Source organism: the organism of the source record quoted next, unplaced genomic scaffold (assembly GCF_019419815.1).
Source record: "Pyrus x bretschneideri cultivar Hongxiangsu unplaced genomic scaffold, Pyrus_bretschneideri_v1 Contig10, whole genome shotgun sequence".
NCBI lineage: Eukaryota > Viridiplantae > Streptophyta > Magnoliopsida > Rosales > Rosaceae > Pyrus > Pyrus x bretschneideri.
The window spans coordinates 6,813,673-6,840,954 of NW_025999391.1; the positions used below are offsets into that span (position 1 = coordinate 6,813,673).

At 37.6% G+C, this 27,282-nt stretch overlaps 5 protein-coding genes across 5 annotated transcripts; 1 reads left to right on the forward strand and 4 right to left on the reverse strand.

Annotated features, from left to right (window-relative positions):
• Positions 1–2,971: 2,971 nt before the first annotated feature.
• LOC103928793 (CRIB domain-containing protein RIC6) lies at positions 2,972–4,664 on the reverse strand. The gene is made up of 5 exons (XM_009337882.3): positions 4,511–4,664; positions 4,115–4,327; positions 3,920–4,023; positions 3,683–3,779; positions 2,972–3,553 (listed from the first exon to the last, which is right to left on the reverse strand). Exons 2-5 carry the CDS (start codon positions 4,248–4,250, stop codon positions 3,123–3,125), a joined length of 768 nt encoding a protein of 255 aa, XP_009336157.1. The 5' UTR covers positions 4,251–4,327; positions 4,511–4,664; the 3' UTR covers positions 2,972–3,122.
• Positions 4,665–7,158: 2,494 nt separating this feature from the next.
• LOC103928764 (glycolipid transfer protein 1) lies at positions 7,159–8,609 on the reverse strand. Its single transcript, XM_009337844.3, has 6 exons — positions 8,409–8,609; positions 8,255–8,310; positions 8,016–8,146; positions 7,806–7,941; positions 7,474–7,608; positions 7,159–7,388 (listed from the first exon to the last, which is right to left on the reverse strand). The coding sequence occupies exons 1-6, from the start codon at positions 8,530–8,532 to the stop codon at positions 7,356–7,358; spliced, it is 615 nt and encodes a 204-aa protein (XP_009336119.1). The 5' UTR covers positions 8,533–8,609; the 3' UTR covers positions 7,159–7,355.
• Positions 8,610–9,420: 811 nt separating this feature from the next.
• On the reverse strand, positions 9,421–10,778 carry LOC103928794 (F-box/FBD/LRR-repeat protein At1g78750-like). The gene is made up of 2 exons (XM_048591411.1): positions 10,038–10,778; positions 9,421–9,810 (listed from the first exon to the last, which is right to left on the reverse strand). Exons 1-2 carry the CDS (start codon positions 10,776–10,778, stop codon positions 9,421–9,423), a joined length of 1,131 nt encoding a protein of 376 aa, XP_048447368.1.
• A 7,262-nt stretch (positions 10,779–18,040) lies between these two features.
• LOC125469918 (casein kinase 1-like protein 6) lies at positions 18,041–23,602 on the forward strand. The gene is given in 15 exon segments (XM_048568107.1): positions 18,041–18,753; positions 18,852–18,892; positions 19,478–19,547; positions 19,638–19,786; positions 19,874–19,969; positions 20,170–20,188; positions 20,191–20,239; positions 20,495–20,556; positions 20,665–20,728; positions 20,867–20,951; positions 21,432–21,558; positions 21,677–21,750; positions 21,829–21,892; positions 22,246–22,379; positions 22,955–23,602. Coding segments are annotated over 15 exon segments (1,359 nt in total). The 5' UTR covers positions 18,041–18,677; the 3' UTR covers positions 23,204–23,602.
• A 517-nt stretch (positions 23,603–24,119) lies between these two features.
• Positions 24,120–27,074, reverse strand: LOC103928768 (vacuolar protein sorting-associated protein 2 homolog 3). The gene is given in 12 exon segments (XM_009337851.3): positions 24,120–24,499; positions 24,755–24,810; positions 24,908–24,943; positions 25,222–25,302; positions 25,403–25,474; positions 25,705–25,739; positions 25,742–25,775; positions 25,877–25,981; positions 26,103–26,153; positions 26,240–26,274; positions 26,708–26,752; positions 26,913–27,074. Coding segments are annotated over 12 exon segments (633 nt in total). The 5' UTR covers positions 26,947–27,074; the 3' UTR covers positions 24,120–24,450.
• Between the last annotated feature and the right edge of the window lie 208 nt (positions 27,075–27,282).

Sequence of the window (27,282 nt, forward strand, 5' to 3'; positions counted from 1 at the left end):
TGTAACCGAGTTGGTTGACCTAATTAATCTGAAATCAAAGCATATATGCAATGAAATCTTAAGTAGGAGTCTTTCACTTACCTCATTGACTTTTATTACCTTATTTATCATATTACAAAATTCCGCGTTAGAGTGAACCAAATTTCTCCCGTAAACCATCAACAAAAGGGGATGACTATCCTTATATATGTGCCCTCTCTCTCCCCCAAAGCGCCTACATCTCTAAAACCATCTCTGTCGTCGGCCTCTTGCTCCGGCTTGGGGTCGGCGGCAACCCAATGCCCTTCCCTCCTCGCCTTCCTCCCTTTTCCCCTTTCTTCTGCCCTCCATTTCATATCCATATCACCCATCTCTCCCTGATTTTTGCCTTTCTTCCTCTTCTCCTTTTTCCACCATATGTTTCCTTACTTTCTCCCCTTCTCTCCCTCTCTTTCCTCCCAATTTCCCATCTCTCCCTTTTCCTCCGACTCCACCACGTTTTTTCCCTTCTCCAAGCCACCATGGATGGAGATTTAGATTATTAGTTTTTGCATTTAGCTTTCGGTTGTTTTCTTTCTGAGCATTTTGTGTCTCAGGTTGTTCTGAGCTTGGTCTCAGTCATCCCTGAGTTTATCTCAAATCTGTTTTCTTTGCCTTGTTCCTCTCCAAACATCGCTCCTCACCGTGAATCTTCTATCATCTATCCTTGCTACTCTTTTCATTGGGTGTCTTCCCCTAGGATCTCCTCCAAAGGCGCACTTTGGTGGTTCGTAGCATTTAAAGTGTATTTTGCACTATTTGGTAGGATTATAGGAGTGGTCGCAAATCGGGTAGCTTGCCTACGCCCATTTTCCGTTCATCCATTTGGTTCTTTGGCCCTTCTTCCGGGTGGTGGCAACAGATCTGTGGTGGCGGTGCGGCTGTTTTGGTAAAGGTGGCTGTCTAGGTTTTTCGGTTTGGTTGTTGCTATGGGTTGCTCACTTAGGTCCTTCTCATTGTAGTTTTCGTTTATGGAGTTGGGCTTTTGCTTGGCTATTTTGTACTCTTTTTTTGAGTTGTTCTTACCTTGTATTAGTTTTCTCTTCAATGAAATTTACTTTGATTGTATATATATATATATATATATCATATTACAAGTACGGTATAAAAATGCGATTTTGACATGCTTTTAAACCGTGATGTCAAAATATTTGGCATTGAAAGTAATTTGATATTGGGCGTGGCCCGTGCCTAAAATATTGGATTTGGACTTAGTTTTGGGTTCCTTTCAATGTTCTCCCGCATTGACGGTGTTGATGACCTAAACCAATGTTTACACAATGGAGAGAGTTTTGAACATGTACGAACACATTGACATTTTCAATATGGTGGCAAAAGCCTTGCATCTCACAGCCTTTAAAAGCCATGTCCCCAGAATGGGACTGCTACTACCTTCATTTGATCTGCTTTCAATCTAAGAGTAAGGTACTTTGGTTTTACGTGATTCAAGTTTATGTTATGAATATTAAGTCGTTTTGATTCAACCTCAAACGATTCTCTTGTAAACAAAACAAGTGAAGTTTTTGATGAGTTGTTTCGCTACTCATGTTAATCTTTGCAAAGTAATGATATGAAGTATATTTCGTAACTTCATCGGATCCAAAGACATGTGTGAGTTGGATCAAAGGCCATTGATTTCTGCCAGTAACTTCTCTTTTCTTAGTCCATAGTCCATACCATGTTTGTCGAGGCAGAGCCAATAGATGTACTGTTAGAACATCGCCCGTAGACGGATGCATTCCTATGCAACTACCTTGAAAATAAGAACACAAGCTCTTGGATAGGTTTGACATGAGGGAACCATCATATCAACTGTTTGTTCACCGCCATTTGTTGTTACAGTACCCAACACCATTATTACGGGCTTTTCACCGTTTTAGTTCCACAGTTTTGAATACTAGATGATATGACAAATTGAAAAACTAGTTCCAATTGTTACACTCATCTTAGTTAACAAAAACGAGAAGCATCAACCTTGTGTTATGCAAATGTTGGGGGAACTCAAGAAAACAAAAAATTAACAAACAATGTCACAAGTCACAGTTCGGACGTATATCTATAATTCGAACATCATTGCGACTAGTTCTAAATCAATCCAACACTATCATTAGGAACGTTAAAACCATATAATAGTGTTGATTAGATTAAAAAACTAACATAGTAGCGTCATCGTAACAAACCAGGTATTCTCCATAGCTAGGTTTTTTTGTTTTTTTAGGGCAAACAAAACAAATCATATCATCATGCCATCACTTGACATCTACTTTGGGATCTGGTTTTTATGGCTAAAAACATTTAAGCTAGGGATTTGAGAGTTCATTTTTTTTTAACTGGGATTAGGTCTTCTAACAGAGAAGATAAGAGGTGATAATTACTGAAACGGAGTATGAATTTTTAGATATGCGCAGTCACAAGGATTTACAGGGGAACGTTAATGTAATTATGGACCTTTTGTCAATGGAAAGTGCATATAAATTATTATAACTATCTTTCATCATACTATTATTTTGTTCTTTTTACCACAATTTTTCTGTCAATTAGTGATGAACTAGCAAAAATTGCGCGCGTGATATTGCGGATTTTAAAACTGTAGAAAGCATGTTGAAAGTTGTAAATGTATGATAGACAATACTAAATACATGTGAAATTGATCTCAAACATGTTTTGGAATGTTGTCTAATTCTGGGCAAAATTGAACTCAAATCATGAAAGAGAGACAAAAGCAGATCACCCTTGTACTGTATTGCACACAGTTGGTTTGCATTGAAATTTTCAAGCATAGGTTGTAGGAGAAAATTTTGATAGGTTGTCTGACTAGGTCAATTCTCATATACTATATTGGATTATCGTGGGATCAAGTTGGACTAAAGTATAAAGAACTTATGCTTTTGTGAGATGTTCCACGGATGATTTATTTAGGTCGTATGATTTTCTAATGAAGCTGTTTTTCGATCGAGAAAAACAAGGTAAAATGTTTCAAAAATTGAAATGATGTTATTAGTCTGAAAATTACATTTCTTTGGCTTCACTTTCTGATACATTTTATATAGCTAGCCTGATTAAAGATTCTAGCTACAACAAAATAATCAACGTTGTGAAGAAGTTCATGTAAATCCCTTGTCCTCCCCCTCTTGAAAAGATCTCTGAGAAATGGTTGCAGATTGGTGTCCAGGAGATGGACATGTTTCTGAACTAGCATGGTGTTTAGATCTCCTTGACCCTGATGAACTCCCAATGGACGAGTCCTTCGACTTCTTCCGTCGCGTTTTCTTAGGGATGTCCGGTAGGTTTTGCGGCGACTCGCTGCCTTGACTTGGATCCGTGGGTTGCTGGATGCCCCTAGTACTAATATCCGATGTCTCCCTATTCTTAGAAGACCTCCTTGTATGCTTAACTTTATCTGATTTTTCCTTCTTGGGGGAATCCGTTCCACCACCTCCGTGGCCGTTCGATGAATGCCGCCTTGACGACTTGGGTAAATCCGGCATGTCATGTGCCGGTGACCTAGCACCCCTTGAACCTTTCTGGCTTGAATCTACATACATTTACAACATTAACATGTTAACCGAAATGTGTTTAGAGAGAAAACTACGTATTTACTGACGCTCTCTAAGCAAACGCGTCAATATTGCGTGTTTTTTTATAAATAAATAAATAAAAGTACCTTCAGAGACCCATTTGACCCCATAATCTTCTTTCATCTCTCCATTGCCTAAAGGTGCTGACTGTTGAAATCCTGGTGGAGCTTGAAACTCATTCATCTGCATGAAAAATAAAACCCATATGATGGTCTCGTCTAGCCGCTCTCAGTCTCCACTTTGTCAAAAAATAGGTTACGAGCAGAATTCGAATCTCGTAGACGATAAACTTTGTCAAAAGAAAAGTAAACATGGTTAATTACCCAGCTTGGAGAACTAGCAGTTGAAGGGCCATCCCATCCTATATGAGCCACATGCTTTACATCTGTAGGAAGCCCAATCTGCATTTCTTGGTTTTTGTTATCATCTGCCGAAAGGAATGCCATTTCTTTGAGAAATTTATAAAAATGACCCTAAAAATCACTCTAATTGCAACCTTCTTCCAATTTTACACATACCAAAAATTTGAGAAATGTATCTTAGGCCTTTCAAGAGGCCCTTCATCTTGTTGTTATTTGCATCTTTCATCACCATCTTGCCATTATTTGCGTCCTTCGCCACCATCTTGCTATTCTTTGCATCTTTCGCCGCCATTCTAATTAAACAAATTAATTAAAACTACTCTTGGAAATTCTCTACTAGATGTAGAATCCAAAATTTGTCCTCCAATTCTGTAACATTGACAATAGAAGAAGAAGTTAATAATTGAAAATCAAAATAAACCATATGAAAGGGCTAATGCAAATAGGACCGCAATTCGTCCTTTTTTGTGTTCAAATCTAATAGACGACAATTTATTGATAAAAGGAACAACAACAAAAAAATCATATTCTTCTGCGTTTCGATTACGATACCTTGATGCAAGGCCGAATTTTACAGGCCCGTACGGGAGAAGGCTGCATTCAGAACTATAATTTTTTTCCCTAAGAAGCTAAGAATATTCACTTTCTTGTATTAATTTGCAAGATGGGGAAAACTTTAGAAAGAAAAGGAAAAATGTGTTCAAAAACTAACAACAGCTTTTGACAAATGTGGCATTGAGGGTGGCAGTGATGGGAAAAGGAATGAACTGGAAAACAAATTATGCTTAATTAAAGTAAACCTATCGTTTATCTCGTTGATTCGATGGTAATGCATTCTTCTTTCTTCCCTAATTCCATGATTGTCAACCAGAAGTACGTCGTATTTTTCGGCGAGAAAATTAGAGTGAAAATAAAAACTTTGACGTGCTAAATATAGAAGGTTTAGAGGTTGTAATGAATGGTGGAAGCTTATGAATTTCCATTGTTTGTTAGCTATTTCTTTGGGGTGGAAATTACTTGTGGAGGAAATCGCTACATCTAGATATATATAACACCTGCATATATAGCGGATTTGTAGAAAATTAGAGCAAGATAAGTGCTATGATTAGTCGAATATGCGTTTGTGAACTAATTTTAGTCGTTAGTACATGTGAGACCTATAATGCATCAAAATAAGATGGCACGTGTGTGTTTCTATGTTCGGATGCTAACATCCTCGTGTTTACTTGGTCAAGACTCAAGTCCATTACCCGTTTTTAAAGTTTGCTCAATGGTTTGCACGTTGACCATGTTTAGGAGTCACAGTATAGTTATGAATGCAGCGGTAAAATCTTGTACTACAGAAGTTATGAGCCCCCAAAACTTTATATATGCTTTACAAATCACACATTTCTCATGTTCCTCTTTCATTAGAAGTTACAGTCATCGTAAAGAAAGTGAATACCATTTACGTTGGCAGTTTTTATTTTTCACTAAGTTGATCTGTTTGAATCCGATTTTGCGCCATTGACCTGTTTAACGGTGAGGGCGTTGGATTTCAATATTTTTACCATATACTACTATTGGATTATCGTTAGGAATTATCTTGTGGAGACATTTGACGAGGTCAAAATGCATCGAATATGCTCTGTGAGAGGCTTTATCCATTGAATTGATAAAGTCAATGTGGTAGGCCAACCTGTTAGGTTTATCCCTTGAGTTGATAACAAAGATTAGATAATTCCAAGATAATTGGATTTTTTGCATGTGGCCTCTAGAGGGAAGTATGATTCTTGTTGGAGAATGTGGTCTCCAGCATTTCATGTGGGGTTGGAAGATAAAATCATCCAGGATGGTCTTTTTGTTTCTTTGTTTTTTGTTTTCTTTTGTTTTTCAAATGATATATTTATTTGATTATAATAGATAAGTTTATATTTTCCGCAAGAATATTGAAAAGAAATTCGGGTTTCATACATTCTCATTTAAGGTAACCACCAACATCTGGGACGTAAGCTGCTTCATATGCACGATTGTTCACCCTATGGGTAAAACCAAACACAACAGACTCAACAGAACTAGCAAGGGATTTGTGACGTGGTGATCGAGTATATTAGACTTGGGTATCAAGGGATTTGTAACTATAAATATGAGGGATTGCAATGTAAACACCCCTTGAACTCAACAAACAACTCAAAAGTTATATGCGAAAACTCTCATTTACGTGAAATCCTTCTCACACTCCTGAGAAAAATACTAATTATCATAACCCTCTCATCAGCAGATGTTTGGATTAATAGTAGTATGTTAGCAACCGGCGACATCTTCAGTTTAAATTAACAGCACTGGAGTCATAGGATCAAGCTATCAAAGAGCATATTCAATTTGGATTAACAACACTATTTATGTGTCGGTTGGTTACCTATCCAGATTTCAACGTGCGAAGAGTTTCTAATTATTTTGAAAAGGTTTTTATTAGCTTCTCTCCAAAGTGAGGTATTACCAGGTTACTTCATGTTCGGCATATTAAAAGTCGAACCAGTTAGTGAATTTTGCAGTGATCTAGCAACCTTGTCTTTAGGTTCTAGAACCCAAGGCCGAGACGTGTTCCTTCTTTGGCCGCAATCGCTTAAGTGCAGAAGTAAGCAACACATTCGACACCACCACCACCACATTTATTCTATTTGCCCGAGCTCAGTTGCGAGTTGGCACGCACACATCACAAGAAGAACGTAGTTAGCTCAATAGTTACTCGATCTACGCGCCACGAAGATTTTGTAATTTTTAGAATCAGGTTAAAACTTAGGTTGAACTTGGACAATTTCGGGTTGACCCAACTCGAGTTTCACCAGACGTTTTGACAATAGCATTAGTTAATAGTTATAACTTAATTCGCCTAGAATTCTTACTTCGGTTAGCCATAAGATTAGCTTAAAATAAACAGTTAATTTCTTTAGTTTTTAAGGATTGTTCGATCATTGTCATGAACTAGAAAGAAATGAATCAAATTGTCACATTCGAGCTTAGTGGTAAAGTAAGCAAATCAATAACATTGTATTTTTTTAATACAAACAATGGTGGCAAGGGAGAATATATGGAGAGTAATCCAATTTACTTATAAGGATATGTAAGGTTTCTCCTTCCACCAATATAATATTCATTCTTAATACGCCCTCTCACATGTAGTGAATTTTCAACCCTAACACGTGAACAACACAACGGGATGACATGGAGTACGTGTGACCGTTTGGCCTACCATTAATTGAAGGATGATTATTTTTCACCACTTGAGTTACAAACTCCTTACAGCTCTGTATTTCGTAGAAAAGTGAGCAAGGGTTACAAAGAATACAAATACAAATACAATCTTTGCATTAAAATACATACACAATTTATAAACAAATTTCATTTAGAACATGCATCAAGCTTTCAAATCGTCCATTCCAACAGAGTCCTGTAAAAAGATTAAAAAGGCAAAACTTAAACCAAATTATGCAAATTCGAACGAAACTACGTTGCCCGAACACGAAGAACCCTACCAAGAACTTGTGATTCTCTTCGAGGAGTGGAGAGAAGTTCGTGCAGAATTTCCCCATATCAGAGTTTAATTCAGGAGTTTCACCACCTAATATGTCCATAAATTTCTTCCTCTCTGGAGCAAGCTTAATTCCAACCTGCATTTCAATTCAACAGCTCAGAAAAATTACGCTACCTTTTCAAAAATGCCGATATGTTACGAATATTATTGATATTGTTGATACTTTGATGCCAACGTTGGCAATATGCGGTCAATAGAATTGTCAATATATCGACAATAAACTTAACTGCAAGAGCATGAATATCTAATTGAAAAGAGAATGAGATTTCTTACACTAAAACTTGAGCTAGCTAGCCAGTTATGCGATTTCTTCAGCGTCTTGGCGTACGCTTCGCTACAAGCCTTCGACATTGGCCAGTCTGGATTATCATGTAGATTCCGAAACAGCTCCACCAAGTAATCCATAGCCCTAAGCACATTCAATTCTCAAAAACACAAGGTTTGGCTTGCAGGCAGAAAGCATGCAACATGAACATGACATACCTTGTTAGCCAGAGTAGAGCATTTGTGCAACTAGATGAGGATTTCGCGGTTTTCACTTCAATCTCAACCCGAACTATGCTATACAAGAGGTTAAATTCTGATGGGCTCGACGAATACTTAGAATCCAACCTCTGTAATGTACAGAAGAACATCAAAAACCTTGCAAACATTAAAAAACCAAGACAGATTGCTTGTCCAAAAAGTTACATTATTTTCCTAGAAAAAAGACAGCACCTTACCGATACGTTATTACCAATATCAGATTTCACAGGGGCAAAGGCAGCTCCAAACTTGTCTGGAATCGAAACAATGAATCGAGAAAAATATGGTCTTGTCAGCATCAAAACACATTAAATTCAATCCGCTTTCGGGTTAAAAATCAAACTCTCATACCTAAAACAGGCAGCAAGTGTTTGCACACATCCAAGAAAGGCTTGGCCAGCATCTCGCCGGATTCGGATTTAACATGATTCATCCCTTCCAAAGCAGAAGAGAAAACAGTTCCTGATCCTGCCATTATTGTGTTTAGTTATCTGCACAAACATCACGAGTCAGATTTGGTAATCTGAATTTTGGTCAGCATGGCAATTTGTATTTGTGTTTGATTTCATAGTTCGATGCGTGCAAGTTAAGAACTTCGCCAACTTTTAATACCATGATTGATGCCCAACTACATTTGTTTTTCTTTTCAATTAAATAATTAATCGCATCTAATCACCTAATAACATTAAGGATTTAGTCTCTTGTTATAAAAATTTCCATTCAGATGCCTTCAAATTGTCGAAGATCGCCGTGCATGTGGGAATTAAAAAGTGCTGTACCGTTAAAGCTACAAGTTTCGCATTCTACAAAACTTTATATAATTTACAAGAAAAAAAAAATCATTCGAATTTAGAGGTAAAAAAAAAAATGAGATCGATAATAAAAAGATTGAAAAGGGATAAAAACAGAACAAGAAAAAAAAAAAAGTGGTAAATGGACACAAACCTTGAAACATGAAGATCCCAAAATCAGATATGTCAATCCAGATAGTATTGACATAAAGATGAAGATTATGATGCCGGCCGTTATATTGTTTTCCAAATTGCCATCAATATTTTTTAGAATTTAGTTTTTACTAAATAGGACATCATATAATGTTTGTTATGACAACACGTCCACGTAAAAATGTATATTATGTAACATGAGAAAGGAAGAAACACATGATCTGTCTAATATTCAGAACTCTTAAAACAAGTACGATGTTTAAATCTCAAGTTTACATGCATTGATTAGAATATTTTTTTTTTTTTTCAAAAAAAATGTTGGACCATAATTGCATTCAAAATAACAAAATATGATGTCAAATTACAATTTGAGAACTATATGAACCCATTTATTAGAAAAACCTAAAACTGCTTCCATTCTAGATAACTTCAACTTGGCAAGTCTCTGAGCCCTTTTGAAACAACAAAATTTCCTTGCACAACTCCTCTTTTGTAAGACATGCCGAACTGCCTACGAAATTCTTCGGAGAAATCGTCATCTTATTCAAAACCTCACCGTACTTTAACAAATACTTCAGCACTTCAACCTCCTCCTGTTCTCCGTGGAATCCGCGCATGGAGATAGTCTTAAGGTGTGATGAGAGACACACTGGCACAAGCACTGATGGATCGACTGGCTTGTAATCGCGATCCCATGCTGTACGATGAAGGTTTAAGAGAAAGTGTTTCAGATTAGGAGATTTCATGAGCAAATCTATTACAAGTCCCCAGCAAAAGCAACGAAGATCTAGTTCCAGTTGATTCAAATTCTCAAATCAGGCAGATAGTGTGCCTCCAGATATTGAGGAACTAAAAGAGTCAAATATTTAACACTTGAAGTACCTGCGAGTAACGTAGATATAGTGTCAGCATAGGATGGATATTGATACATATATTTTGGAGGCATATAATATTTGAGATGAATTTTGGCCTTGACCAAGGATTTAGAATTCTCCAAAACATAATTCGACGACAAACAAGCCCAATTCATATTGACATGGAGGTTTTCAAGTCTCTGGGCATCAACAAAAAACTCGCACTCAAGAGTATCAGTTGTTAACGTCTTCAGTTGAGGTGCAGAGATGTTAACTACCAAAACATCTCTTCCCATGTTTCCAATTATAGTCAAATCTTCAAGCGCAGGGCAGTTCAGAAAGATCTCGCCGATAATACTGTTATGAGATGTAACATGGAGGTACTTGAGACTTGGGAAACAACCTGATGTAAAGGTAATATAATTTGTGTCCAACTTCAGAGTCCCCAATGATCTGCACCCGTAAAAGCTCGGAGGCATTTCAACTAACTTCTTGACGAAATCATAATTAATACTGAACAAATAAAGATCAAGTTCAATAACATTGTTCTTGATGGCAGTGGATATCCATCTATGAATACAAGAGAAATCTTCATCTTTAAAAGCGAAAGACTGACAATGAAGACATAGTTTTCTAATGTTGCACGATGAGCCGCATAATTTCATTACGCCGTCAACAAACCTCATAAACCTCCTTTGTTGTTGAGGTGCATAAGAAAAATCTCTAGCAGAAGAAAAATCTCTGCTATCAAACTGTAGGCTAATGGGAGCACTGGTACACCATAAGTTGTTCCATCTTGTATACAAACTCGTGGTCCGTACAACATGCAAAGTTGGAAGGAATGAAAGTAAGTGACAGAGAATCGCGTCCGGTAATTCACTGATCCTATCTCTTGGCGTCTGGCGTTTTGCTTTCGAATCCATTGCTCCCTAAAGACGATCTTGTTTGTTTTGGACTTTTGATATACGAACTTATGAATGTATAGGTTAAAGTTTATCAAGTTACGAATTTATTATAGGTTAAAGAATAAGTTAGGGTTTTCAGTCTTCTTGTAGGATTGTGCTCACGATGCTTGTCCCATTGAGATTAAGGGTTCGTTTGGATGTACTTTTAAAATGACTGAAAACATTTTTAGAGAAAATATTTTTGGATTCCAAAAGCATTTTAAATGCTTTCTGTAAGAAGCACCAGTTATGTACTTCTTTCAGAAAGCATTTAAGTGTTTTTTGCAAGAAACACTATTTATGTATTTTTTCCAGGAAGCACTTTTATGTGTTTTTCTAAGATTTATTTACATTTTTACTAATGATTGATTCCTAACACATCTAAGTGCTTACTTGTGAGATAAGAAATTAAATTAGCTAGAGAAGTCCTTGTGGTATTGGTATGTATGTGTGTGCGCACATGCACGTGTGTGTATAGACACACTCAGACGCATAATATATATCCGGATTACTTGGTGACAAAGTAAAAGAAGTCGGATGGTTTTTTTAATTTTTTTATGCTTTTATGTCTGGATTAAATTCTTATGAAATCCTAGATTCGTAAGAAGAGCCAGAGTAAAAGTACATAATGTGGTGGAAAATTGTTTTGAGGTAAAAGTAAGATCTGAAATGTGTAAGAGCACCGAAAGCATAAGTCAATTGATTTGATTTTGCTTTGTGTCGGCGGAAGGGGCGAAGTGGGAGTGGGCTGGCTCGTGTTGGTATCTCACATCATCCACAAATTATGACAAAGAAATCAATCAATTTAGCCATGAATTTTCTTTACCATTGGTTAACTTTTCTTTTATTGTTACTTTTATTTGTCAAGAAAAATCAATCATGGATAGAGGAAGTTAAAATTACGAAATACTAGAAATTATAATATGATTAACTATTTTCTCTAATCAATCGAATTTTTAGGAATTGCACGATAGTTATTTTAGCTTTCAATTTTTAATTATAATTATTTGGTTCTTAGTTTTTGGTTTTAATTTTTTTGCTTTAGTAGTTGGGAGATACATGAGAAAATGAGGAATATGGAATAATGGAGAGGGCGAAGGTGGAGGTTCTCTGAGATTTAAAATCGGTAGAACTGGTCATGAGTTTGTCCACTGTCAATCATTTTGATCATTTCGTGCAAAATCTGTTAAAAGGATAAAATAACAAAAATATTCTTTTCTTTTTTTATCAAATCATTGGAGTCCGTTGTTTATTAAATTGAATTATTATTATTATTTCTTATTTAACAAAAAATTTCTACCAAATGACCAAAATGATTGAAGTGAACAAACTTAGACACCAAAATAAAGAATTATACCAGTCTCATATGATAATTTTGATTAAAAAACCAAACAAAAACTATAGGGTTAATACATAGGAGAAAAGAGCCAAATACATAGGAGAAAAGAGGAATGGGATGAAGGAGAGGAAATGTACATAGAAGTGTATAAAGGGACACCTCATCAGTAGATATTTTTATGGTTTAAACAGCTGTAATTTTGGTTGTAACTAATCTCTGTTATTAGATGCTAATCTAGTGGTCATTAGTCACTAAGGTTATTTAGCAAAGTGTATATATACTCAGATGTAATTTCTTCTTCATTAAGAAAACAGAAATACAGAAAGTATTCTTTCTATCTTGGTATCATTCGCCTCTCTGCTTCATCGCTCTTCGATCCTCCTTTCTTTGCGGTTCGTTCTTCTTGATCTCGAGCTTCCTCTTCTCAACAATGGCGACGGCCTCCTCGTCGCCTTCTCCTCCTGAAATTGTTCCTCCAAATCCTGCATCGTCTGAATTCGTCGCCCCCAATTTCTCTGCGATGAACCCTAATTTTTCTCATTCGTCGATTGCATCAATCACCATCCAGAATATTACTTGTATGGTGCCTACGAAGCTGAAGCGTGATAATTACTTAGTCTGGAAGGCTCTATTTGCTCCAATCTTCAGGCGCTACAAGCTCACCGGTATTGTTGACGGTTCTGAGCTCCCTCCACCGCCTTATCTTCTTGATCAGCATGGTTGTCTTACTGGAAACCCTAATCCTGCCTATGAAGCTTGGTATGAGAAGGATCAAAACATTCTGATTTGGCTTAACTCTACTCTCTCTGAAGAAATCATTCCGTTTACTGTCGGTGTCACTTCGTCTCACGATCTTTGGATTAATCTTGAAAATCGATTTGGAGGTGTCTCTGCTGCTCATATTCACCAACTTCGCTCTCGTCTCCATGCCATACACAAAGGTGATTCTTCGATTTCTGAGTATCTGCAGCGCATCAAAGGTATTTCTGATGCCCTAATGGCGGCTGGTTCCCCAGTCTCTGATCAGGATCTTATTGCTGTCACTCTCAATGGTTTATCTGATGACTATGAATCGTTTATTGACTCTATTATGTTGCGCATCTCTTCTACTACTTTGGATGAACTGCATGGTTTATTAATCAACAAGGAATTATTCATGAATCGCAAAAAGAAAGGTGTTGTCTCTTCCGCTCAAGAACCTTTTCAGGCCTTTGTAGCTCAGTCTCAGGGTCCTCTTCTGCCTACACCACCATACTCTCCTTTTCCTCAAGCCTATGCTGCACAGTTCACTGCTCCTCCCAGGTTTCAGAACAATCGTGGCAATGGCAAAGGGTTTTCTCAGCGCCAAAATCGTGGTAACTACTCCAGGCACTTTTCTCAGTTTCGTGGTAACGTTTCTAATTCAGGAAATGGCTCTGGTTCTTTTCGCCATACTTCTGGTGGCAATCGCTCTAACTCTGGTGGTTTCAATCGCAATACTCACACCAACTCTGGTTCTTATTTTGGGGGTAAAACTTCTTGTCAAATCTGTCACTCTCTTGACCATGAAGCTATTGACTGTTATGAACGCATGAATCATGCGTATGCTGGCAAAATACCCCCTGCCAAATTGGCTGCCATGTGTGTTCACACGAATTCTAAAACTTCTCCTTCGTGGCTCATTGATTCTGGTGCTACATCTCATATCACTAATGATATTGCTGCTCTTCAATCTCCTGTTCCCTACTCCGGCGAAGATAAGGTTTACATTGGTGATGGACAAGGTATGTCCATTCATCATTCTGGTACTTCTTTGCTTAAAACACCATCCGCTACATTTCGATTGAACAATGTCCTTCATGTTCCCAAGATGAAATTCAATCTTCTCTCTGCCTATCAGTTTTTAAAAGATAATTGTTGTGCATTGACCCTTGATTCTGATGGTTCTACAATCAAGGATCGCTCTACGGGGAGGATGCTTTTTCAAGGACCGGTCCATGAAGGCTTCTATCCTCTTCAAGGCATTCCCTCCACTTCTGCCCCTTCAGCGTTTCTTAGCACTAAAGCTTCTCTTCCGACCTGGCATAGGCGGCTTGGCCATCCCTCTGCAGCAATGTTTAGGAAGATTTTAAATAAAGCTCATCTTGCTCATAGTGGTAGCAATTCTGTTAGCTTCTTTTGTACTGATTGTGCCATTGGTAAAAATCACAAATTGCCCTTTTCTTCCAGTACTAGTCGTGCTTCTGCAAGTCTTGAACTGATTCACTGTGATGTTTGGGGTCCAGCTCCAGTTGTCTCTGTCAGTGGTTTCAAGTATTATGTTCTTTTTGTTGATGAGTTCACTAAATACACATGGCTGTTCCCTTTGAAGGCAAAATCTGAAGTGTTTTCTGTATTTGTCCGTTTCAAGGCTTATGTTGAAAACTTGGTTGGCAATCGAATAAAAATTTTCAGATCTGATTCTGGAGGTGAATTTACTGGTTCTGCCTTTAATTCTTTCCTTGCTACTCATGGTATTTGTCATCAATATAGCTGTCCTCACACTCCCGAGCAAAATGGGTGTGTTGAGCGTAAGCATCGACATCTCACAGAAACTGCTCGCACTCTCCTAGTTGCTTCTAGTGTACCTCATAAATACTGGGTAGACGCTTTCAGCACAGCCTTGTATCTTATTAATCGGTTACCCTTATCAAATCTGGTCATCTCTCCTTGGGAACTACTTTTTAAAAGGGCTCCAGATTATTCAAAGCTGAAAATTTTTGGGTGTAGCTGTTATCCCTGGCTTAAACCATATGTTTCTTCCAAACTTGATGGCAAGAGTACACAGTGTGTCTTTCTCGGCTATAGTTTGCAACACAAGGGTTACAGGTGCTTGGACATTCAATCTCATCGAGTATACATATCAAGACATGTTTTGTTTTATGAGGATCATTTTCCTTTCAAAAGCACATCTCCGTCACAGGGTCCTAACTCATTGGGATCTGCCTCCCATTCTTCTTCCTCATTTACTCTTCCCTTTCCTTATTGGGATAAGCCTCACTCCTCAATCTTGGATAGCACTGCTCCCTTATCTACTGCAGCTCCATCTTCCCTACTATCCTCTCCTACTATCTCTCCTTCCTCACCTGTACCTGCTGCATCTCCAGTCCCTGCTGCATCTCCAGTCCCTGTTGCCTCTTCAGTCCCTGTTTCATCCTCCATACCTGTTGCTTCTTCTCCCCCTATTATTCCTACATACACACATCCTATGATCACCCGGTCCAAAGCTGGGATCTTTAAACCCAAGGTTTTAGCTGCTACCAAGCACCCTATTGACACCAGCACCTTTGTCCCGACTACTTATGCTCAGGCTTCCAAATATGAGCATTGGCGACAAGCAATGTTTGCAGAGTATCAAGCCTTGCAAAGTACTGGTACTTGGACGTTAGTTCCTCCATCTCCCACTCAGAATGTTGTCGGGTGTAAATGGGTGTTCCGGATTAAGAGAAAACCAGATGGTACCATTGACCGGTACAAAGCTCGTCTTGTAGCTAAAGGGTTTCATCAACAAGAGGGGGTTGACTTTCAGGAGACATTTAGTCCGGTTGCAAAGCCTGTTACAATTCGAATTTTACTCACACTTGCTGTTCAACACAACTGGTTTCTAAATCAATTAGATATCAGTAATGCTTTTCTGCATGGCAATCTGAAGGAAGCAGTCTTTATGCAGCAACCACCTGGATTTATTGATCAATCACAGTCATCCTTTGTTTGCAAACTTACCAAGTCTCTCTATGGTTTAAAACAGGCTCCCAGAGCCTGGTATGACAGACTTTTTCATGCTCTCAGCTCTCTTGGTTTTGCAAATTCCCAATCTGATTCCTCTCTCTTTGTTCAAACACAACCCTCTCTGGTTATAGTCCTTGTGTATGTCGATGATATTCTTGTGACTGGTCCAAATGCTTCTCACTGTCAGGCCTTCATTCAAAAATTGAGCAGTTTATTTCCTGTCAAGGATTTGGGTCCCCTTCATTTCTTCCTCGGCTTAGAAGTTCACAGAACCTCCACTGGCCTCTTCTTGTCTCAAGGCAAGTATGCTCTTGATTTACTTGTTAAAACAAATATGGATGGCTGCAAACCCTGTTCTACTCCTCTTGGATCTGTTAAATTGGATCACACTGGTCCTTTACTACCCAATCCCAAGGAGTACAGATCCATTGTAGGTGCCCTTCAGTATCTTACTTGGACAAGACCCGATATCTCTTTTGCTGTCAACCAAGTGTGTCAATTTCTCCATTGTCCGCGCGAACCTCACCTTCAAGCAGTCAAGCGAATCTTGCGTTTTCTCAAAGGTTCTATTACTCAAGGTCTGTGGTTCAAGCCAGGTCCATTGCATCTTACAGCCTTTTCGGATGCTGATTGGGCTGGCTGCCCTTTTGACAGACGCTCAACCAGTGGTTATTGTGTGTATCTTGGTCCCAATCTGATTAGTTGGAGTGCCAAGAAGCAACACACTGTTGCTAGATCGTCAACAGAGGCTGAATATAGGTCCCTTGCTCACACAGCTGCCGAATTAACCTGGATCTGTAAACTGTTACAGGATGTCCTTTTTCCTCTTAGGCAGGTTCCCAAACTCTGGTGTGATAATGTTTCTGCCATTTCTCTGGCTTCTAATCCAGTTTTCCATGCTCGCACAAAACATGTGGAACTTGACTATCATTACATTCGTGAACTTGTTTTAGCAAATCTGATTCAGGTCCTTCATATCAGTACCCATCATCAGATTGCTGACATTCATACCAAGGCCCTGCCTAAGGCCAGATTTAAGCTACTGCAGTCCAAGCTTTCTCTCGGTGCTCCTCCGCTTAGCTTGAGGGAGGGTAAAGGGACACCTCATCAGTAGATATTTTTATGGTTTAAACAGCTGTAATTTTGGTTGTAACTAATCTCTGTTATTAGATGCTAATCTAGTGGTCATTAGTCACTAAGGTTATTTAGCAAAGTGTATATATACTCAGATGTAATTTCTTCTTCATTAAGAAAACAGAAATACAGAAAGTATTCTTTCTATCTGTGTACACTTCGTTCATCCCCAACCACCATTGAAGAATTCATGTTTTAATGATAAATTTGGCCAACTCTCTTAAAGATGCTCTTATCCTTTCTCATTAAGCTTAATGATTAATTTTTCGGAATGTCTTCGGTAGTCCAGACTATCAAGTAGTCTAATTTTTGGGTGGTGGACTTGGAGATGCAACATAGAAGACGCAGCAATCCAACACCAAAATGGCCTAAATTTCTGACCCAAAAAAGGCCATAAACTCCATATGTGACACCCAGAGAGACAAAATGGCAAAATACCAGATCAGACTGGCCTTCTTCCAGATCAGAACAAGGCGAAAATGGAGAGAGAAAGATAGAGAATATCCCATCTTATCTAAACTAAACTAATTTTTACCCAAAAAACATATAAAAAAAACAGACAGAAAATAAGAAAAAGTGCAGGCGCGATTTTGTAAATTTATTTTATTTTAAGAGACACTTTTGTTAAAAATTAGAAAAACTTTTAAAATTTTAAAAAATATAAGTCACGTAATATATTATTTTAAAAGAGAAATTCACATGTTATAATTCGATTAAATAGTAACATTGTATAATTACGTTTTATGCATCACATATTTAATTTTCTTTTTCTTGTATTATTCTTTGAATTTCCTTTTCAAACTTTGCCTTTTACCTAACGTGATTCTTTCACCCCTCATATTTTATTACCTCTTTATCTTGTAACTTACTTTTTTTTTTTCATAAATAAAATGGAGAAAGAAATTGCAATATCCAAAACCAAAAAAAAAAAAAAAAAAAAAAAAACAAATATAATCGTCTCCAACCTCCTTTTCCCTTATCCTGCCCTCCCCCATTTCTCTCTCTCCTTTCTCTCTCTAGAAATTATTTTCCTCCGCCATTGTCCCTATTTTCTGTTCATATGTATAAATGATTTGTTTCTAGCTCTGTCCGATCCAACAAAAAACCTCCCAGTTGATCCTTATTTGATTTGCTACTTTTACATATTTCGCAGCTGATTTCAAATTTTCGAAGAGTTTTTTGTGTTTTGGCTTGTGATTCGAGGGCTTCGAGGTCAATGTAGGTCAATGGTCTTGTGATTCAAGATTCGAATTCGCCGTCTGCAATCGTCGATTTGGGATTGGAGGCGTTCTGGATGTGCAGCTGGGAAAAAGGGGGTCCTTTGATTTTCGAAAAAGTAGCCCTCTTTCTGTGTCGTTGTTGTCGATAAAATCGGATTTCCCAGTTGGATTTTCTGGGATTTCTTATTTATTTTCCATTTGATGGTAATTTAATGCTCGGAGTGGTTCTTAGGCCGAGTTACTGGGGGAAAAATCGAAGGTTTTGATCGGAGGTGTCAATTGAAAATCTTTTGGTTTTAATTTTTGGTGGAGATTTGGGGGTTATTGTTTGGCGGTTTCTGGGTTATGCAAACAATAAAGGCTGAATTTTGCACAAATTGCTGTGAAATAAAGCCAGTTTGAGCTTGTGGGTCGAATCGTATTGGACATTGTTGCATCATGGAGCATGTGATTGCGGGGAAGTTTAAGCTGGGGAGGAAGATTGGGAGTGGGTCTTTCGGAGAACTCTATTTAGGTGTGGTAATCAGTGCTTGATATCCTTTTTTCCTCTTGAAAATTATTCATTGTGTTAATTTTATGTGTTTTGTAATGAAATTGCTGTTCTGGTGTTAGGTGTAAATGTACAAAGTGGGGAGGAGGTGGCTGTTAAGCTGGTATGTGATGGATCCTCAAATCGTAGATTCAGTTCTGATGTTTGGTTTATGGCTAAATGTTTGCAAGCATTGTATATTTTTGTGCCTGAGTTATAAATGGGCGGCTTCATTAATATACTAGAATATGTTGAGTGTGAGCTTCGGGTAATTCATTATGTTTGTTTCTTGAAGCAGTATGATTTATTCGGTTTAATGAACGTGTTGATTAAAATTATGTTTTGTTCAATATTTCTTTAATCACTAGAGAAAGTCAAAGAACAAAGTAAATAATCTCTTTCGAATCTTTGTGAATAAGAGTAGCAATGGTACTTTAGATTTCATAGTGAACAAGTTCTATGCGAGTTAGATTCGAAGCTTACTTCATGCTTTATGTTCTTCATTTCTTTTCAGTTATGTAATGGATGAAAATTCTGGATGGGAAGCATATCTTTTTTTATTATTTAGATTTAACATGGATGCATTTTGATATCAAAAAGTTCCAGTCGAGTAAAACCTTGTTACGGCCCGTATTTGTACCATGTACATATAATTCAATAGTCATAATGGGTATGCATTTGACGAGCTAGTTTATTTTCCAAATTCCAGGAACCTGTGAAGACCAAGCATCCCCAGCTTCATTATGAGTCAAAATTGTATATGCTTCTTCAAGGAGGAAGTAAGTGTCCTCTCTCTCTCTCTCTCTCAGATAAGTTTTCTTACCAATAATTGATAGTGAACAACTAACCATTGTCATTTTATGATGAAGCTGGAATACCCCACCTCAAGTGGTTTGGAGTTGAGGGTGACTACAACATCATGGTTATTGACCTTCTTGGACCTAGTTTGGAAGATTTGTTCAACTACTGCAATAGGAAGTTCACATTAAAAACAGTGTTGATGCTTGCAGATCAATTGGTAAGTGCTTCTAACCATCCTTCAACTTATATGTTTAAAATGGCCAGGATATTTGTTTTTACTTTTTTTTTTTATGCCATCCTTCAGATTAACAGGGTTGAATACATGCACACAAGAGGTTTTCTTCACCGTGATATAAAGCCAGACAACTTTTTAGTGGGCCTAGCGCGTAAAGCCAATCAGGTAATTTTTCTTGTTTAATTGCAGTTACTGTGCGAATTATAGCAATTACTGCACTAATGGAACACTTACTGCTGGAATTTTTTTTGATAGTGGGGATCTCATATGGTATTAGGGTCGAGATTTCAAATCTTTCTTTGTTTAACACTCCATTCACACGTTTTTCTTTAGAACTGTAATATATCTGACATTTCTTGTCACAGGTGTATGCTATTGATTTTGGCTTGCAAAGAAGTATAGGGATCTTCAGACTCATAAGCACATACCATACAGGTAAATTTTATTTGTAAAGTGGCAGCTTATGATAATTTTTTCGTAAAGTGTTTTGTAAAGTCACTGCTCGTGTCAAATATGCTTCTGTGAGTTGTCTGTCGCGATTCATGTACTATCGACATATCTCTGTGCCTCTTCCATTTCTGTTAGATTTGACTTAATATTTTACTCTTGTACTTTTTATTCTTCTGTGCCACCGTTGGCTTTGATGTTGTCGCTATGAAAGGTCATTTTTGTTTCTTTTTCATTTGTTAGGGAGAACAAGAACCTTACAGGAACTGCTCGCTATGCAAGTGTTAACACCCACCTTGGAATTGGTGAGAGATATTTTATTTCATTATATATTGCTATGTAAATTATATCAGTAATGGATATCCAACTTACCATGCGCTACTTATTCTCATTGTGTTTTATTTCACATTCAGAGCAAAGCAGAAGAGATGATTTGGAATCTCTTGGTTATGTGCTGATGTATTTCTTAAGAGGAAGGTTAGTCCTTGGCACTTGTTTTTTTTTTTTTTTTTTTTTTTTTGGCCATTTGATACCTGATTTTGGGTATTTGATGCCACATTGTATCTTATTCTATTTTTTTATTCCTCGTTTTTTTCGTCTTTTTCCTCCAATCAGCCTTCCCTGGCAAGGTTTAAAAGCTGGTACAAAGAAGCAAAAGTACGACAAAATCAGTGAAAAGAAAATGACAACTCCTATAGAGGTAACAACTTTCTCCTTGCATTCTTATTGCTAACAACTTCTTATGTTCCAAGAGTGGACATTCTACACGTGTTATATTATATATGTGTGTGTGTGTGTGTGTGTGTGTGTGTGTGTGTGTGTGTGTGTGTATTTACATATATTTTGGTTGAGATCGACCAAAGATTAGAAATGGGGCAGATATGAAAAAAGTCTCGACCAGGAAGACTGGCACTTCCATTTATTTTGGTTGGGTTCTTGACTGGCTCAATGTTTGCATGGATTTGGACAATAAATGTGTTTAAGAGGCTACTTGAACCAAGCCTAGTCTGATAATTCAGCGCTTTATGTTTGTTTATAACTTCATACATATGTATTCAAGCATATGTTTCCTTGTGGATGCACATTCGCACACAACATGCTGCTGTTATTGACCCTCTTCTGCTGGGAATTCTTGTTAACGTTGCAACATGGATAATATAGCCACAGATATGTTTAACAGGTGCTGTGCAGATCTCATCCAGCTGAATTTGTATCCTACTTTCATTACTGCCGATCATTGCGGTTTGAAGACAAGCCAGATTATTCTTATTTAAAGAGGCTTTTCAGAGACTTATTTATTCGAGAAGGTAATATTCACAAATTTGGGTATTTTGTTTTAGATTCATAAACTTTTTTCCTTGTAATGGTTAGTGTTTTCTTTATTTGTGTTTGGGGTCAGGATATTAATATAATGATTACTTGCAGGTTATCAATTTGACTATATATTTGACTGGACTGTGTTGAAGCACCCTCAGATTGGTGGCACCTCTAGAGGATGGGTTAGTGTTTGGAAATGTTATGTTCAAGTGTTGATCTGATATGAATGTTATTTACTTGGTTATTTTCTCTGTTTTTAGCATGCCAGTGGGAAAGCGGGTTTAAGCGCAGGGCCATCTATGGAAAGACCTGAAAGAGGATCAGGTGTTGCTCACTCTTCAAAGAATATATTTCATTTAGGTGCCAAATTGGACAATTGACCTTGATTTAATTAAGAAGTTATGGATTTGCTGTGTGCTTTTGACTTTGATGTCCTGTTTAGCTCTTATATCTCAAACTTATCACTAATAAGTCCTAAGCTTTGATTTCTGGAACTAGGAGATGCCAATTACTCTTGAAGATTTATTTCGTATTCGAGGACTTAGTTTTCTATGATTTTTCAGTGTAGCTTCCTTTCTTCAGCTGTTGTTTAACTTTCCACAACAATTTTACACTCTGCAGTCTCCTTTTTGGTTTCCCACAATTATTAAACCCTTTTATGCAATTGTCTTATCCAGTTGGGAAAGAGATTCGAGATCGATTCTCGGGTGCAGTTGAAGCATTTTCAAGGAGAAACACCTCAGGTTCTAGTCCACGTCAGGATCATTTGAAACACAGGTCTTTTGACGATGTACCTTCACCCAGAGATGCGGTAAAGACTTGATATCTGACAGTATTTTATTCTTAATTATTCCCTTGCTTTGTGCATGGACAGTTTGTGAATGTGTTAAGCTACATGAGTTTAGTCTTGCCGATTTGCTTTCATTCTGAAAATTGGATCTTGAGAAGTCACCAAGTAAAAGAACTTAGTCCTGCCGCATTGAAAACTTTATCAGTTTCAAAGTCCAAAATGTAAAGTTGATATCTTGATTTTCATAATTATTACCCGTACACTTATGTTTTACCGATTTTCTATGACCTTATTGTTACGTCCTTTCTTTGTTTTAAAATTTTAACAAAAGCAAAGTTGAATCCTGGCCTAGTTAGGTGAAAGGTCCCAAGTTTAGAAGAATTGCAAACTATAAAATTTAGTGCTTTGTTTACGTGAGTCATCTCTGGTTTGGTCCTGGTAGTTTAAATTCGTTGGAATAATGTGTCATCTCTTCTCACTTGCATGATATGCTTCTCACCCTTAATTTTGCATGCTATTCATCCCAAGTATTCGAGTTGAAAGCGTGCAATTTTTGTGAGAAAAATTCTTATGGAGAGCTATTGTTGCTTTTTCAGCACCATGATTCTGAAAGGGGACGCAATTCCTCTCGGTATGGCAGCACTTCAAGAAAGGCTATGGCCAGCAGTAAGCCAAGCTCCTCAGGTGATCACACTCCCAGTGACGGTCGCACAAGCAGATTAGTCTCAAGCAGTAGCCGCCCATCTACCGGGAACAGAGGTTACGAACCCAAGCGCTCTGCAGCTGCAAGAGGCAGCCGAGATGATCCTCTCCGGAGCTTTGAGCTCCTTTCAATCAGGAAGTAATGGAAAGCATCTCACTATAGATCTTTGCTGAGTCATCTATGGATAATACTCATCTGTCGATGAGTACTGAAAAAAAAAAAAAATTCAAAAAACAAAGACAAAATTCCCTCCCTTCTGTACATGGGATATGACTTGAGCACCGCAGTTACAGATCCTATTGCATGTCAAATGACGGCATTTCCAGGCTTTTCCTCCCACTTTTTCCCCTGTCCGAAGAGTTTCCGGCCATTGTAACTGTATCAGAAACGTACATTTTTTCCCTCTTAGCTGTACTAATTACTATTTCTTTTATCATACGCGTGCTCTGAGACCGGTTTCTGTTGTTTGTAATGGACTTAACATTTCAAAAACTTACTCGACAGTGTTAGCCTGACCTTGAACGGGCGGAAATTTGTTGCAGTTCATTCTCTTCCACAAACCAGATTGCACAAGTGTTTCCTTTGAGCCTAGGTCTACTTGCCCAACAACCTTGTTTACTAGTTTGACCTGATTTACTTGAGAGCTCATGGCAACTTGCAAGGTATTGAAAACGAAAACTCTAAGAGTACAACGATATATTCCAACGGATGGATTTGTGCTCAGAGAATCCGACACCAAAACTGCGTTTTATACTCATCACCAATACATCGCAGGATTCATCATGACAGGGGCTTTTGCTCATGGAGCTATATTTTTTATTAGAGATTACAATCCGGAACAGAATGGGGATAATGTATTGGCAAGAATGTTCGACCATAAAGAAGCTATCGTATCCCATTTAAGTTAGGCCAGTCTCTTTTTAGGGTTCCCTACTTTGGGACTTTATGTGCACAATGATGTCATGCTTGCTTTTGGTACTCCGGAGAAGCAAATCTTGATCGAACCTATATTTGCCGGCTAAATCTCAGCCACTTGAATGTATGGTAAGACTCCTATATGTACGAAATATGATGCTTTAAAAATCGATGTTTCATTGTACGGCAACATCGAAATAGTTATTGAAACCATCTAGTCCTGTAAACTTAACAATATATGGAAGAGAAACTCTTCCATTCATGATATAATAATCAATTCATACATTGGCATCGTCCCTCTTTCAAAGTCATTGTGTAACCTTAGCTTCTCTGTATGCAGTGGCGCGGTGGGAGCAGATAATCGCTAATGAGAACATCATTAACAAAATATTTACAATGTGCATCCTTGAGGGAAGCCAATATTGGACTCCAGCGATAAACAAAATAAGAGATTTCTGCTTTCCAATCGTCGGCTCATGGATTTCTAAGAGCTGCCAATCTTTTCTCGAGATCAACGCTGGAACTGTAAGAAGTTGAAAAACTCTTTAGTTACAAGTTATAACCAAACTAAAAACAAAAAGATGAAACTGCAATGATGAATGCGTATCACGAATGACATCAATTTGTTTGAGGTGCTCTTTCCGCTGGTGTTTATAAATCATGCAGTCAACATTATAGGTTTTACGTGCAAGTACAGCAAACCATCAACAATTTTGGCAATGTATCGTGAAAATATTCAGACAGTTAATTACAATGACAAAGGGATCGGAGGCTGTACCTGCTAACACCCGCAGCGTTCTTTGATGCAATTTTTCCTTTGGGAGCTGCTGATAGCTGTCAATAGATCAAATACAAAGCACATCAGATTGAATGGCCAGGAATAGAGTACATGCTAACAAAAACTCAAAAATGCAAAACCATTGATACCTACCTGCGAGGCGACATCAATGCCAATTTCATCGAGCACCTGTTTGAATAAGTTTAACAAAAGAAATTCTGTCAATCCTGGTACCGAAGACCAATAGTCAACAATATCTATGAAGAATGAGATCCTAAACAATTTCTCAGTTTCATATGAACTCGTTCCACAGCATCTAACAAAACTTCAACTATAAGAATTAATCTAATCAAAGATGCATAGCATGTATAGATCCTTAAAATAGATTTCATTTCCTTTTCTTTGGCGTCATCTGTGAATAGATCCATCTCAACAATAAAGTAGTATATAATGCAAGTAGGACTTACCTGGTTTGTCAGCTCGTCAGTTTCCTCTTCCGCCTCATCATTATCCACGGCATCATCTATGGTGTCGGACATCATTTCAGTCTGCATGAACAAAGCTCTAAGTTATGATCTGTGTAAGCAACAAAAAGCAGAGAGGAAATTAATTCTGTGCCAATATATTGAAAGATAGAACTGATCTTACAGTCATATCCATTTGCGCAGATTGCTTCTGAAACTCGCGTATCACCTTTGCTTGCTTTTCAGGAGCCATGTGCTGCAATGTAACACAAAATCAGCTGCTAAAAAAGCCCTGGAATTTCCTAACTATGAAAATATGAAGCAACGTAACAAAGTATACTTCTATCAGAATTTACTTACATCTAACACAAGTGCCAGTGTTAACAAAATGCCTTTTAAACTAAAGCTCGGCATTAAATGCAATCTTAAATTTTATTTATAATATGTAAACTACACAAAAATACTGTTTCAATGCTACAATCAAACCTTATTCATAGCTTGCATTGCATTACTAGCACCTTCATGCCAACAGCAACCGAGGACTGAGCATGCATTGCCTGCATGATAGAATAAAGTTCACCAAGAGCATAACATGCAAATCCGACATATAAAGTTCAAAGAAGAAATCTCGTATAGAGATAGAAATTTGACAGTTCACCTGCGTATGAGTTGCGATTCCTCTCATTTGAGCTCGACTTCCTTGTAAGTTAGCTATCTGTTGCCTAAGCCTGACTAGCTGCCTGGCTAGTATTTTAGTTGCTCCCTGCAGAATACAAGGCAAAGGCCTGAGGGAATATAAATTGACTACCTCTTATAAGATTCAATTGCAACAGTCACTCGAATATTGATGGACTAACGAGAATGGTCGAATACACAAAATATACCTCATTTCCGGTTTTAGCAGTTCTCTTTATCTCAGCGACAAGCTTCTTTTCCTGACATGGCAGCAAAATATATTAACGAAAAGTTCATGAATACACGAAAATGAAAAGGGGTTGTTGACTGGAGTCTCTTGACATACTTCTAACTGCAATGCTCCGATTTCCTTCTCTATCCCTGAAGCAAAATGTGGAAGAAAAACATAAATAAAAGGACCACAATCAAAGATTTATAATCAAGGAAATGCTGCTTCATTACAAGGTGAGATACAAGACACACAATCGGGTGTATAATTATAGGCCAGCTGGATCAAAATAGGATATAGATTACGAGTGAGCGATAGCCCGTCTATAGTGTCTATTCAAAGAGATCAAAGTCAAAACTAAACCCCAATGCCTCAATTAGTCCAAAAGGAGCATAAATCAGTTACCGAAAAATCCATCAATATAACGTACAAGACACAAACAGTACAATTTATGTGCTGTGTATTTGACCGTAAAGCCCGGAGCTTTGAATCATGGTGATGATCACTATGATCACAAATGCAGAGAAATGAATATATATATATATATATATATAGATAGATAATTATTATATATATATGAATTACCTCTAGCAGCATGAGTCATTTCTCTCTTGCTCTCCCGAAGAGCCTCTGCAATTAAAAACGCAAACCCATACGAACAAATTAAGAAAATACGAATTAAACCCATAATTCCGACCTAATATGAAAATTAAGAGCGCTTGAATAATTGAATTTCAGCTTAATCCTAATCAAAAACAAAATTTGAGCAAGAGATTAAGAAAGCACGAACCTTTGGCGGTGGGTTTCTTACTGAAGATGTTCATGGTGCAAAAAGCTGTAAGAATCAGAGCACGCGGACTCGCAGAGATTTCTTCTTCGAGTTGCAGAGCTTAGAGAGATAGGTCCAAGGAGGGAGGAGGTTTCTGCAGGGTGTTTTCCTATTTGTTATATAGGTAGGGACTTGGCGCTAAAATAACGAAGTAGACCCTCCATGGTTTCTGAAATTTCAATCACATCCCTCCATGTGTCCATGTGGATTGGTCCATTGGAGGACTTATTCATATTTTATTTATTTTAATTAACTTAATATTTGCGATATTCCTTGTAATTTACATACATTTTACAAAGGTCAACGACACAAATGGAGATTAGTGACGAAA